The sequence below is a fragment of the Panthera tigris genome, chromosome C1 (genome assembly GCF_018350195.1).
Source record: "Panthera tigris isolate Pti1 chromosome C1, P.tigris_Pti1_mat1.1, whole genome shotgun sequence".
Classification (NCBI taxonomy): Eukaryota; Metazoa; Chordata; class Mammalia; order Carnivora; family Felidae; genus Panthera; species Panthera tigris.
The window spans coordinates 100327068-100339189 of NC_056667.1; the positions used below are offsets into that span (position 1 = coordinate 100327068).

The following is a 12122-nucleotide window of genomic DNA, read 5'->3' on the forward strand; positions in this document are numbered from 1 at the left end:
GTAAAAACTAAGGCTTTGAGATTTTCTTCAATTTAAGTTCTTACAGCCAATGGGTTGAGACTAATCCTAGAGCTCAAAGGAGAAAATAGGCCAGGAGGCTGACACAGTAAAATCCAATCAATGAATTTGATTCAAAAGTATTTCTTGAAGATCACTATGTACTTACTTAGCACTCTTAGGTGCTGTGATCAGGAAGGAAGGAATCACATGTTCCTTCTGCTACCTTCCAGGAATTTGCAATGTTGTAAGGGAATTGAGATACAATAGATGACTCTGAAATTGTTGGACCACAGCTCAAAATAGGATCACATTAAAGATAACAATCACTGGAGTAGTTCGGTAGAAGGAGAAAAGTCAGTGATGGGCAGAACTATATGACTTGAGCTCCTTTCTGGAAGATATAAGGGAGGATTTTAATGAGAAGGAGTTGGATGGTCTTCAGGCCAGGAACCTGCATGGGTATAGTCAGTCAGTACGTGCCTGGGAATACCACGGAGACCATTCAACTGGAGTAGACAGAGAAAAAGATGGATGGACAGAGAAAGGCCAAATTAGGCAGCGCTGTGAAAGCCAGGCAGAACATCTTGGATTTTATCCCATGGGTAACTGGGAGCCAATGATGGTTTCTAAGGCTAGAGTTGAAACATGGTCAACATTCACCATTTCTTAACTAACATTTTCCTAGGGTGTTGCCAAACTCACATTGGCAACACTTACATTTTACTTATATTTAATATTTTTCATTTGTAATAAAAGTGATCACATATAACATCTAGGTAGATATTTTGACATGCTAATTCCTTTCAGTTCCAAACTCATTCAAATAATACATTTTTGTCCAGAAAAGAGAAATTATAATGTGAGGTTACGAAAAGTCCATTTCCCTCTTAACATTCTTCCTAGCAACTCAGTTGTTTTCGTTGGCTTTTATTAAAACAACCTTTGTGTGAACTGGCAATTTGTTTTGTAAATATCAATGAAAGCATATTTCAGAAAATATAGTAATAAAAACCAACCCAATTTCAGAAATATGCTCGCTGCCAGACATCAGTCTTCAGCTCATATTATGAGTATTTCCAGTAAGTCTTAAATACACATTAACATGAGAAATAGCTCACTGTTTAAGATCAAAAAAGTTGAAAAATCCTTCACTGCCTCTCAAAAACTGCTCAAGGATTCTGCCTAATAAAATGTATTTCCCTTTTTGATAAAGTGCATTCGTAATGGCTCAAGCGCTTCATTTCAGTTGAACATTTCCCCCCAAAACTGACTTAAACTCAGTTTATTATAATCCTAACATCTATGTGTTTTACAACTTTGTTTGTTTAAGAGGTCTGGGATATTAACATTTCAGCAATACCTATCTTGAACCCTTATCCACATTATTAAACCTTTACAAGAATTATAAACTTTGTCCAAGACTCTAAGGAACTCTATTATTATTTTTCAAATGTGCACAACTCAGCTATTGTCACTAAGCTACAGTTAATAAGAGAAAAAAAATCTTCTGCAGCTGAACTATAATGAGACACTACTAACTAAATATTCTGAAGAACTTTCACTTGAATACCTCCTGGCTGGCAGCTGAAATATCTGAGAAGTTTTGAAATGGTATCATTGCATAGTTATTTTCTGGACACTGTCATAATCATGCTATGTACCTGCTGGGATGCTCTTTTATGTGAATGAATGTTTTCTGTCCCTTCCTCTTCTCTTAGAATACATCTCTTTGGTCTACTAATTGTCCTGATTTCCACAATATATATTTCTTCATATTTCAAAGTAGATCAGTGAATTAATTCCATTAATATAGCTTGAGTGTGGTACCATGTGCTTAGAACCATGCAAGTCATTATGGGGTAGGTACAAGAAGTATAAAGATATGATTTTGCTACGAAGCAGCTCATATTATACTTGTGTTCTACAAAACATGAATTGATAGCACATAATTCAAGGCATTCTGTAAATACTAAGTTATAAGATAAAGCCTAGAGCCAAAGTGAGGGAAGATAAATCACTGAATGTCTCGACCTTGCCATGCTTAGATCCTCAGTGGTATGAAAGGGGCGGGTTAGCCCAGATACCCAAGGAGTCTCCACCTCTGGGTGAACACAGTAAAGGATGGCACGACCATGTATGTCCTCAGCTTGCGTCTTTGATGCCAATATTCTTACTTACTTGAAAGGTATCATGAATTTCTTCTTTTTTAAATGTTTATTTATTTTTGAGAGCCAGAGCATGAGTGGGGGAGGCACAGGGACAAAGAGGGACCAAAGATCCAAAACAGGCTCCATGCTAACAGCAGTGAACCCAATGCGGGGCTCAAACTCATGAACCTTGAGATCATGACCTGACCTGAAGTTGGAGGCTCAACTGACTGAGCCACCCAGGTGCCCTGCATCATACATTTCAATGTGTAAAAACATACATTGAAAATGAAAATACAGAAATTGGAAGCAAGACCTCCTGAGTCTCAGTAAGGACCTCAACATATTATGGTAGATGTCCCCAAATATATTTTTTAAGTTTTAAGTTTATTTATTTATTTTGAGAGAGCGAGCAAGTAGAGGAGGGGCAGGGAGACACACACACACACACACACACACACACACACACACACACACAGGGGGAGAGAGAGAGAGAGAGAGAGAGAGAGAGAGAGAGAGAGAGAGAGAATCTCAAGCAAGCTCTGCACTATCAGCGTGGGCTTGAATTCACAAACCATGAGATCATGACCTCAGTGGAAATCAAGAGTTGGGCACTGAACTGACTGAGCCACCCAGGCAACCCCCAAATATTTTTAAGTATGTAAGTAATCATATTAAATAAGAATTGAAGTATTAATCAAGAAGTAAAATCTTAATGATAAATGTAAGGCAAATGACAAGAAGTATCGAGTCCCTTAAGTTGGGCATTAGGGAACTAAAATCATAATTACAAAATGAAATCAGTGAATTACAATAGCAAAGCTGACTGGGTTAAAGGGTATGTGAATTGCCATAAAACTTTTTTTCTGTTTTTTTTTTTTTTTTTTTTTTTTTTTGTGGTGGGTCACAGTAAGCAAATGGAATAGTTGCTATGCCAAAAGATGGTCTCTTGAGTTGAAGCTGCCTTTTTTTTTTTTTTTTTTTAATAATTTTTTTTTAATGTTTATTTATTTTTGAGAGACAGAGAGAGACAAAGCATGAGCGGGAAAGTGTCAGAGAGAAAGGGAGACACAGAAAGCAGGCTCCAGGCTCTGAGCCACCAGCACAGAGCCCGACGTGGGGCGCGAACTCACAAACCGTGAGATCATGACCTGAGCCGAAGTCGGACGCTCAACCGACTGAGCCACCCAGGTGCCCCGAAGCTGCCTTTTTACTACACATAAAAATGAAACCTTAGGGTCACCTGGGTGCCTCAGTTGATTCAGCATCCAACTCTTAAACAAATTAAAAAAAATTTTACATTTATTTAAGACAGAAACAGAGCATGAGTTGGGGGGGGGGGGACAGACAGAGAGAGAAGGAGACACAGAATCTGAAGCAGGTTCCAGGCTCTGAGCTGTCAGTACAGAGCCCAACATGGAGCTCAAACTCAAGAACCATGAGATCATGACCTAAGCCAAAGTTAGACGCTTAACCAACTGAGCCACACAGGTGCCCCCAGAGTCCAACTCTTGATCTCCACTCAGGTCATGATCTCATGGTTCATGAGACTGAGCCCTGCATCAGGCTCTGCACTGATAGTATGGAACCTGCTTGGGATTCTATCTCTCTCCCTCTCTGTGTTCCTCTCTGGCACACACACACACACACACACACACACACACACACACTCTCTCTCTCTCTCTCTCTCTCTCTCTCTCTTGCTCTGTCAAAAATAAATAAAAACAAACTTAAAAAATTTGAGACCTTAAACCAGGAACAAATGAAAAGAAATAAACATCCTCAGATAATCTGAAAATATGAAAGGGGTTAACAATTAAAATTAGCAAAATCTCCAGAATTCTACCTGTGAGATATCTAAATCAACCCAAATAAACTTTTGCGGAACCTGGAACTGTGAAGAACGCGTTTGAGACACATGTTCATAACATCTTAAAGAAAAAAAAAAAGGATTTGTATCTGACTTCTGAATATTTCCTGTAGTGTTATCATGTTGTCACTTAACATAGAAAACATTGCGAGATTCTTTTATCCCATAGTGGCACCAAAGCTTGGACCATAACACAAAAGTCCAATTGAAACATGTAGCCCACTCATTCTGAAGCTATGTGACATTACCCAGAGGCAGGTCTTGTGCAATCTGTAAGCTCCTAGAGGGAATGGCTATATTGTTTGGACAACTGTGAAAAATTTTCCTAAGTTGTCATGAACAAAGCTTCTACTAATCTCCACTTTCTCAGCATCACCTGTCCTATAATAGGCTTGGAAGAAATGGGAAGATCATAATTGATTACAAGTTCTCTTAGACCACAGTGACATCAAAAAAATGGCAGACTAGGCAGTTACATGCCCTCTGCGTCCCCTGGAAACATTAGAAAAACAACTTGAAACTGGCTGAAATTACTTTATAGGAGCACTGAAACCAGTCAAAGATCTAAAGCACCAAGCAATGCCCAATCAAGAAAAAGCCACATTCAATAAGGTAGGAAATTTTTTGGCTCTTGTACTCTCCCTTGCCCCACCCTTTCTCCATGAGAAAGGACAGCCTTTTCAACAATTGGTGCTGGGAAAACTGGATATCCACATGCGGATATACATATATATATATATATATATATATATATATATATATACACATACACACACACACACACACATATATATACACACACATGCATAATACATATATTTAATATACATGTATGTATATTACATGTATACATATGTGTATACGCACACACATATGTATATGTAGATGTATATACATAAATATGTATACATAGGTATGGTTATATACATGTATATACATGTATGTATATATATAATGTTGGACCATAATCTCACACCATACACAAAAATTAACTCAAAATAGACCATGCATCTAAATTCAATACTAAAACCATAAAAATCTTAGAGGAAAACATAGGGGAAAAGCATCATGACACTGGGTTTGGTAGTGATTTCTTGCATAGGCAAGAAAGAAAAGAAAGACTAGATAAATTGAACATCATCAAAACTAAACTCTTTGTGCATCAAAGGACACTGTCAACAGAATGCAGAGGAAACCCATGGAAATAAGAGAAAGTATTTGCAAATCACATACCTCATAAAGGGTTAGTAGCCAGAATATATAAATTAGTCCCACAATTCAACAGTAATAAAACCCCAACAACTCCATTTAAAATGTGGGCAAAAGAAGATATACAAATGGCCAAGAAGTACATAAAAAGATGCTTGATATCATTAATCATTAGGGAAATGCAAATTAAAACTACACTAAAATACCACTTCACATTCATTAGGATGGCTGAATCTATCTATCTATCTATCTATCTATCTATCTATCTATCTATCTATCTATCTCTCTATCTATCATCTATCTACCTATCTCTCCCCAGAATTTTAAAAGTACTGGTAAGGATGTGGAGAAATTGGAACACTTTTGCATTGTTGGTGGGAATATAAAATGGTATAGCCACTGTGGAAAATGTTCTGGTGGTTCATCAAAAAATTAAACATACAATTACCATAGTATCCAGCAATTCTCACTTCTAGTTATATACTAAGAAAATTGAAAGTAGGGACTCAAGCAGATTTTTGGACACTCGTATTCTTTTTGTAAAATGGGTCCACTCCTATTAATAACAGCATTATTCACAATAACTAAGAATTAGAAGTGCCCATTGATGGATGAATGGATAAATAAAACATACCCTGTACATACGATGGAATATTATTCAGCCTTAAAAACAAGGCAGTTTTAATACATGCTACAACATGAATGAACCTTGAGGACATTATGCTAAGTGAAATAAGCCGGTCACTGGAAGACAAGACAAGTACTAGATGATTACATTTACAATGAAATATTTAGTTAAATTCACAGATACAAAAACTAGAATGGTGGTTGCCGGGAGCTGGGGGGAGGGAGGTATAGGGAATTCTTTAATGGGTATAGTTTCAGTCAGGGAACATGAAAGAGTTCTGGAGAGGGATGGTGGTGATGGTTAAACAACAAGAATGTACTTAATGCCACCAACGGTACATTTAAAAATGGTGGATGGGGTGCCTGGGTGGCTCAGTCGGTTAAGCGTCCGACTTCAGCTCAGGTCACGATCTTGCGGTCCGTGAGTTCGAGCCCCGCGTCGAGCTCTGGGCTGATGGCTCAGAGCTTGGAGCCTGCTTTGGATTCTGTGTCTCCCTCTCTCTCTCTGCCCCTCCCCCGTTCATGCTCTGTCTCTCTCTGTCTCAAAATAAATAAACTTAAAAAAAATGGTGGAAATGGCAAATTTCGTTATTATATTTTACCATGATAAAACAGTACAAATAAAAATATCTTAGACCAGAAGTTCTCCAAATAGTGCCTTCAGTCACCAAGTGTTTAGGTTAATACCTTTTCCTCTCACTGTGGCCAGTAGAGGCGGCCTTGACAGTTGCATTAAGATTTTAATTTATCTTGTTTTTTTTCTTTTTTTTAATATGAAATTTATTGTCAAATTGGTTTCCATACAACACCCAGTGCTCATCCCAACAAGTGCCCTCCTCAATACCCATCACCCACCCTTCCCTTCCTCCCACCCCCCATCAGCCCTCAGTTTATTCTCAGTTTTTAAGAGTCTCTTATGGTTTGGCTCCCTCCCTAACTTTTTTTTTTTTTTTTCAAAGCATCTTTAACTCCCTAACGCTGCTGGATATCATAAATATAATGTCTATGTCACATACAAGCCCACACTAAGATATTTTTATTATCTTATTGCCAATGTGCCTAAATATTTTTATCGAATTTGAGGTGTGATATTTCACATATATTAATAAGATAAATGTTTCAATGCCTGGACAGCAAAGTTAGTAAATGACTTTTTGATTGGCAGGATTATTTTAGGAGCAATGTACCCCAGAAGCAGTCTAATCCACATTTCTCTTTCAATTTAAATGTCCCAGATTTATTTAAGGCCTATATTGGTCTCCTTATGTAAAATAATCATCCTCCTTCATTCTACCAGCTCAAATTCTACCCATTCTTTAGGGCCTAGCTAAAGGCAAGTAATTTTGTAAAACATTTCCTGACAATCCCAGCCCACATTCATCTTCCTAACCTCTAGTTAGTCATTTAATGCTTAGTCTAGTCTCTATCTACTCGTTTAGAGCTTAGTAACAGACTACCTTGTATCATTTGCTATCATTTTGTGTTTTAGGACCACCTAAAACGTACCGAAAAATTAGCAATTATTCCAGCCTGAAAGGACAGCCCAAAATACTGATACAAGGTAAATTCACTGAAACCAGATTGTGGATTTACTGATTCTCATTAAAGTCTAGTACAGCTCCACATGTGCATGAGTTCAAAATCATTACTGATGTGACTCTTGAATCCGTTAATTCTAAAAAACTAGTTTATGGAATGCTGAGACTTTTCCTTTCTCACCCCCCGCCCACGCATATACACACACATATACACACACACTCAACTATACATACTGGCACACAATATTTCCTTGAGTAGCAACTGTACAGAGAGAAATTTTGGGTTTAAAGCAAAACATTTTTTGAGCACCTACTATGTGCAAAGCACTTTGCTAAACCCTATGAATCAGGAATTCACACCTCTAGAAGTCCTCTTTAACCCCACTCCAGAATCTATTACATTGGTGGTTAAGTCATGCCTCTGAACATTGGACTGCTGGGTTAAGTAATCTGGGAATTTTCCTCTTGGAGCAGACATGAACTCAAACTGAGAAAATAAAAATTAGGAGAGGAGGTAGAGGAGAGTTGTCTTCCCCTGCTGTCAAAACGTGTGTATTCCAACAAACTGAAGAAGTTCAGCCTTTGTTTTTAAAACTACATATTACTTTGGGTTCAAATTCTTTCTCTTAATAAATAAGATTTATTGAAATTATACTGTTTGAGCAGAACTGAGAAAGCTGAGTATTATTTCAGGTTTTCGAGCCATAAGGAAAAATAGTGTCTTTAGGTTTTCCATTCAACTAGGAAAATTATAGCTTCATATTTGCAGCACTAAAGCTAATGCAGTGTCAGCACCCCCATCAAATTCTGTTGTTCAGCACTTTATAATTCAAGCAGAAAGGTTCACTCCAAGCCCAGACTTGGCCTACACAATCTCAAAGAAAATGGAGAAAAAGTTATTTTGGCCAGTGCTGACTTATAAAAGCAAAAGAGAGGGGGCTTTTAACAGAGTATTTTGAAAAACATCTTTGAGAATTTGAGAATGTAACTGAGAACTACTGAGCTGACATCCTTCATTCTTAAAAGTTATAGAAATAACCCCAAATTCCATGATGTCATGTCAGCATCAGCAGTGTCTTAACCACTTTCATGAAATTCTTCATCAGGTAGAATTCCTTATCAGACAGAATACCATTCTTAGAGAAAAAAAAAACACAATTACAGTAGAAAATAAGGACACATAAGTATGAATTTCTCATGAGGGTATCATAAGACTTTAGGTATATTTTTCCTTTAAGTACTGATTCTCTAGTGCACTGTATGTACACATGGAAAATGAAAAAAAAATGTTTTTCCAGTTTTTAAAGTACTTTGGAATTAATGGCAGGCCAGAATTCCCAGAATCAACCTTTCTCCATCCAAATGTCATCTTGGATTTAGAAGCAACTAAGTGTAGCAGTGGATTTCCAGGAGCAGGTGACAAGAGTTATTGGGCTCCCCAACCAACTAAGTGTTGGTGGGTATGAATGCGGTGGGGAGCTAGTCTGGTTGGGACATGGTGCAATTTGAAGTCATGTGGCAGGGGCGTTATAGATTGCCTGGTACCTTTTTGCTACGCTAGGGATGAGTCCACCAGCCAACCCCTCAGTACTCTGATCTCTTACAGTACCTTCAAAATATATCAAAACTTTGGTGTTGTGGTATCAGGGCATTGCAGAAGAATCTCATCTTTTCCTCTCTGCAGAAGGCTCACTTGCATTAAATACGTTGGTATCTTAACTACTCCATGTCTCTCTTCCTACAGCATTTAGTAAGCCTTACTTACCACAGGCCAGGCTACGGATGATTTAACAGGATGATTCCTTCAGATGTCCGCAGGAAGCAAACAGTTCATAAAGACAACTCCAGTGTAATTTTGGAGTGCCATCTAGGCGACTTCACTGAAAAGGATCTTGAGGAGTCAGAGCTACACCACCTCCCTTCCCCCTCACTCCGGTTTCTCCACCCTTTGAAATCGCACTGATTGACCGGCGCCCCCTTCCTTCTTCCTTTAACGCCCACTCTGCGCGGATGGGAGCTTGGGGCGTTTAGTGGGCGGAACTCCCAAGCATAGGACAGCGGAATCGAGAACAGTTTTCAGAAGGGGCGGCGGTGGCGTCTGGAAAAGAGGGAGAGCCTGGCTGCGTTTCCTGGAGGGTCTGGCGGGGCTTTGGCATTGCCGGGGTCAGAGAGGACTTTCAGGGCTCTGGGCTCACCTGATTGAAGTGTGCAGCGATGAGCGAGGGTTCCCATATCTTAGAACTGGTGCTTGGAGTCCCACCTTTCTCTTTCTTGGGTGCCATGCAAAGGACGGGAGGGGCATTGGCGTCTAAACTGGGCTCAGGCCCGCACTAAGCGTCCCCGCTGCCATAGTAACCGAAGCCACGCCCCATTCCCTGAACGTAGGCGGTGCCCCTCCCCCAAACCTGCTCTGAATTCTCCGGCCAACTGCTCCCGTCGCCATAGCAACCGAGCTTCCCAGCTCCCTGCAACTCCGAGGCCGGACTCCCAGATTAAATTTTAGGATTTTCCAGTAGGGCAACTGTGCAAGATGGTGAGGTCAGGACGAGGCTAGCCTCGAGATTGTCTGGCTTCCTTTAACTCGCTTTGCCCCCGCTCTGTTGCTTCTTGGAGACCCTGTGGTCCGAGGTATTGTCTAGAAACTCAGAATCCCTGGAATCCCGCCCACGATTTCAACACCTTTCAAAATTTCTTCGATCCTGGTTAACCTAAAATGGAGAACTGGCTCTCTCAAGAGACGTCCCATGCCATTTTCTTCTCCACTCTACTCTGCCCCAAATGCTTCCTTATGTGAAGTCAAATTTATCTCCCCGACCCACATCTTTTGCTTCCGTCTTGAGTCCTCCTCCCAGGGACTTCCTAAACCAGTGGGCTCACTTCTCCAAGAGATCTTTTATCTAACTGTAGTCGGGATTAATGTCTTTCTAAACCGTCTTCTCGGCCTAATCAGCCCCAGTTCTTTCACATTGTCCTTCACTGGTAAGTGGAATCTTTTTTTTTTTTTTTTTCCCACCCCACAGTCACCACTATCTAAAAGATCGCGGTCAGAATCCCCCAAATAATAATGATAGTAATAATAATAATGGTAATAACAACAACTCCTGCTTCATGATCACTGGCTATATCTTGTACATAGTTATATCATCTTATTCTTACAACAGCTTTATTCCAAGTCTCACAGTGTATGACTGATGGCACCAGAGTTAGAAGCCAGATTACCTGAATCTCAGATCCATCTTGTTTAATCAACCTCTACAACACCTGTTTTAGGACTGCCAAAATGAGAGATGCCCCTCTTGGGGGGGGGGGAGGGCAGACTTACTTTTATTTATTTTTTTATTGCATTAAGACTAATTTCAGGACAGACAGGGGCAGAGCTCAACCAGAGGTGTTTTGTTTTTAGTACCTATAAAATACAATGCTTAACTATTCCTCCCAAACCCTGCTCGTGCTGTGAGATGCTTCAATTATCCCAACGGACCAGGGATGGCTAAGGTGATGCACGTGACCTGCAGCTTAATTTCATTCAGCACTGCCTGCCAGCTGACCTTCTGTAGGTGAAGACATTCTAACTCTTATGATTGCTTTCTTTGGGGAAAAAAATGTGTGTGAGGGACGTAGTGATATCCAGACCCTACAATTTTACTTCATTCTGGGGGGCAGGGAGCAGGTTTAAAAATGCTGCTGCTTCACAACTCCTGTTCATAATTTGGACCTACCAAGGGAAAGTTTCTCTGGCCACCCTAATTCTTTAATATAGATATTAAAGAGAAAGCACAATTTCCAGAAGCAGTCTTTTCACAGGCAATTCAAAAAACTGTTGACTTTCCTTTCTTGTTGCAATGTACGTATTTATCTTGTGGGAGAGACTAGATCCATGCAGCCTAGTCACAAGTCATATCTCCAAGCCCTCTCTTCTTGTCATGACAATAAAATGTCTGATGCATAGTGAATCCAGAGGACTCATGCCAGAAAGAGATTTTCCTGAGAGTCTCCATAGCAACCACCTAGGCTGCCACTGATACATTATCATAGAAATTTTTCCAAAATTTTGTCCTTCATTAAAATTTTCTTTATAAGATGAAACTGTCTTTGGATTGCAGCTTGAATATAAAGATGAATTGCTTACAGACTAAAAAGTAAGTAATCATTGATGACATCATTCTTCATTTTGATCATAATTCTTCCCATAGCTTTAAACCATTTGGGAAAACAGTCTTGTGTTTGTATTAGAAAAGCAGTGAAGAGTTTGTTGGCCTTCCAGTTAGATTTTATAAAAAAAAATTAACTAGATGTTTATGCATGTCATACTACGTTACTAATTTTCTTTCTTCTTCAATGTGAATACAGATTTCAAAATAAAACATTATGGACAATCAGTTCAGCCAAATCACCGGCAGATGATTAATAAAATAGGTTGCAGATAAGAGAAATGAAGGAAAAATGGAATAAGGAGAAAAAAGTAAAATTAAGTGTTTTTAACATTGCAGAGAAAATGTCACTAGCTTTGTCTTACAAGTGACAGCTGTCTAACCCCAATTTTTGCAGCAACAAAATTTTTGTGACATATATTGTGGAAAAAAGTGACTAGCTGTTCATCAAACATTTCATTTTCTTTCCTCCTACTATGAGAGTCAGACATTTTTCATCCCTCTTTATCCTTAGATGGCAACTTGTGACTGAGTTCTAGGCATGGGACATGAGCAGAGTGATAAAACACCACATCCAAGC

General features: G+C 39.2%; 1 protein-coding gene across 6 annotated transcripts in view; it reads right to left on the bottom strand.

Annotated features, from left to right (window-relative positions):
• The window catches only part of SPAG17 (sperm associated antigen 17), a 241090-nt gene extending 231346 nt beyond the window's left edge, over positions 1 to 9744 (bottom strand). For 5 of the 6 annotated variants that reach the window (XM_042993865.1, XM_042993867.1, XM_007075678.3 and 2 more), the window contains exon 1: positions 9587 to 9743. In XM_042993865.1, coding sequence (XP_042849799.1) covers positions 9587 to 9673 — 87 coding nt within the window. In that variant the 5' untranslated portion in view covers positions 9674 to 9743. Of the gene's footprint in view, positions 1 to 9586 lie in introns of all 6 variants that reach the window. The other variant, XM_042993868.1, reaches the window with a different exon arrangement.
• Between the last annotated feature and the right edge of the window lie 2378 nt (positions 9745 to 12122).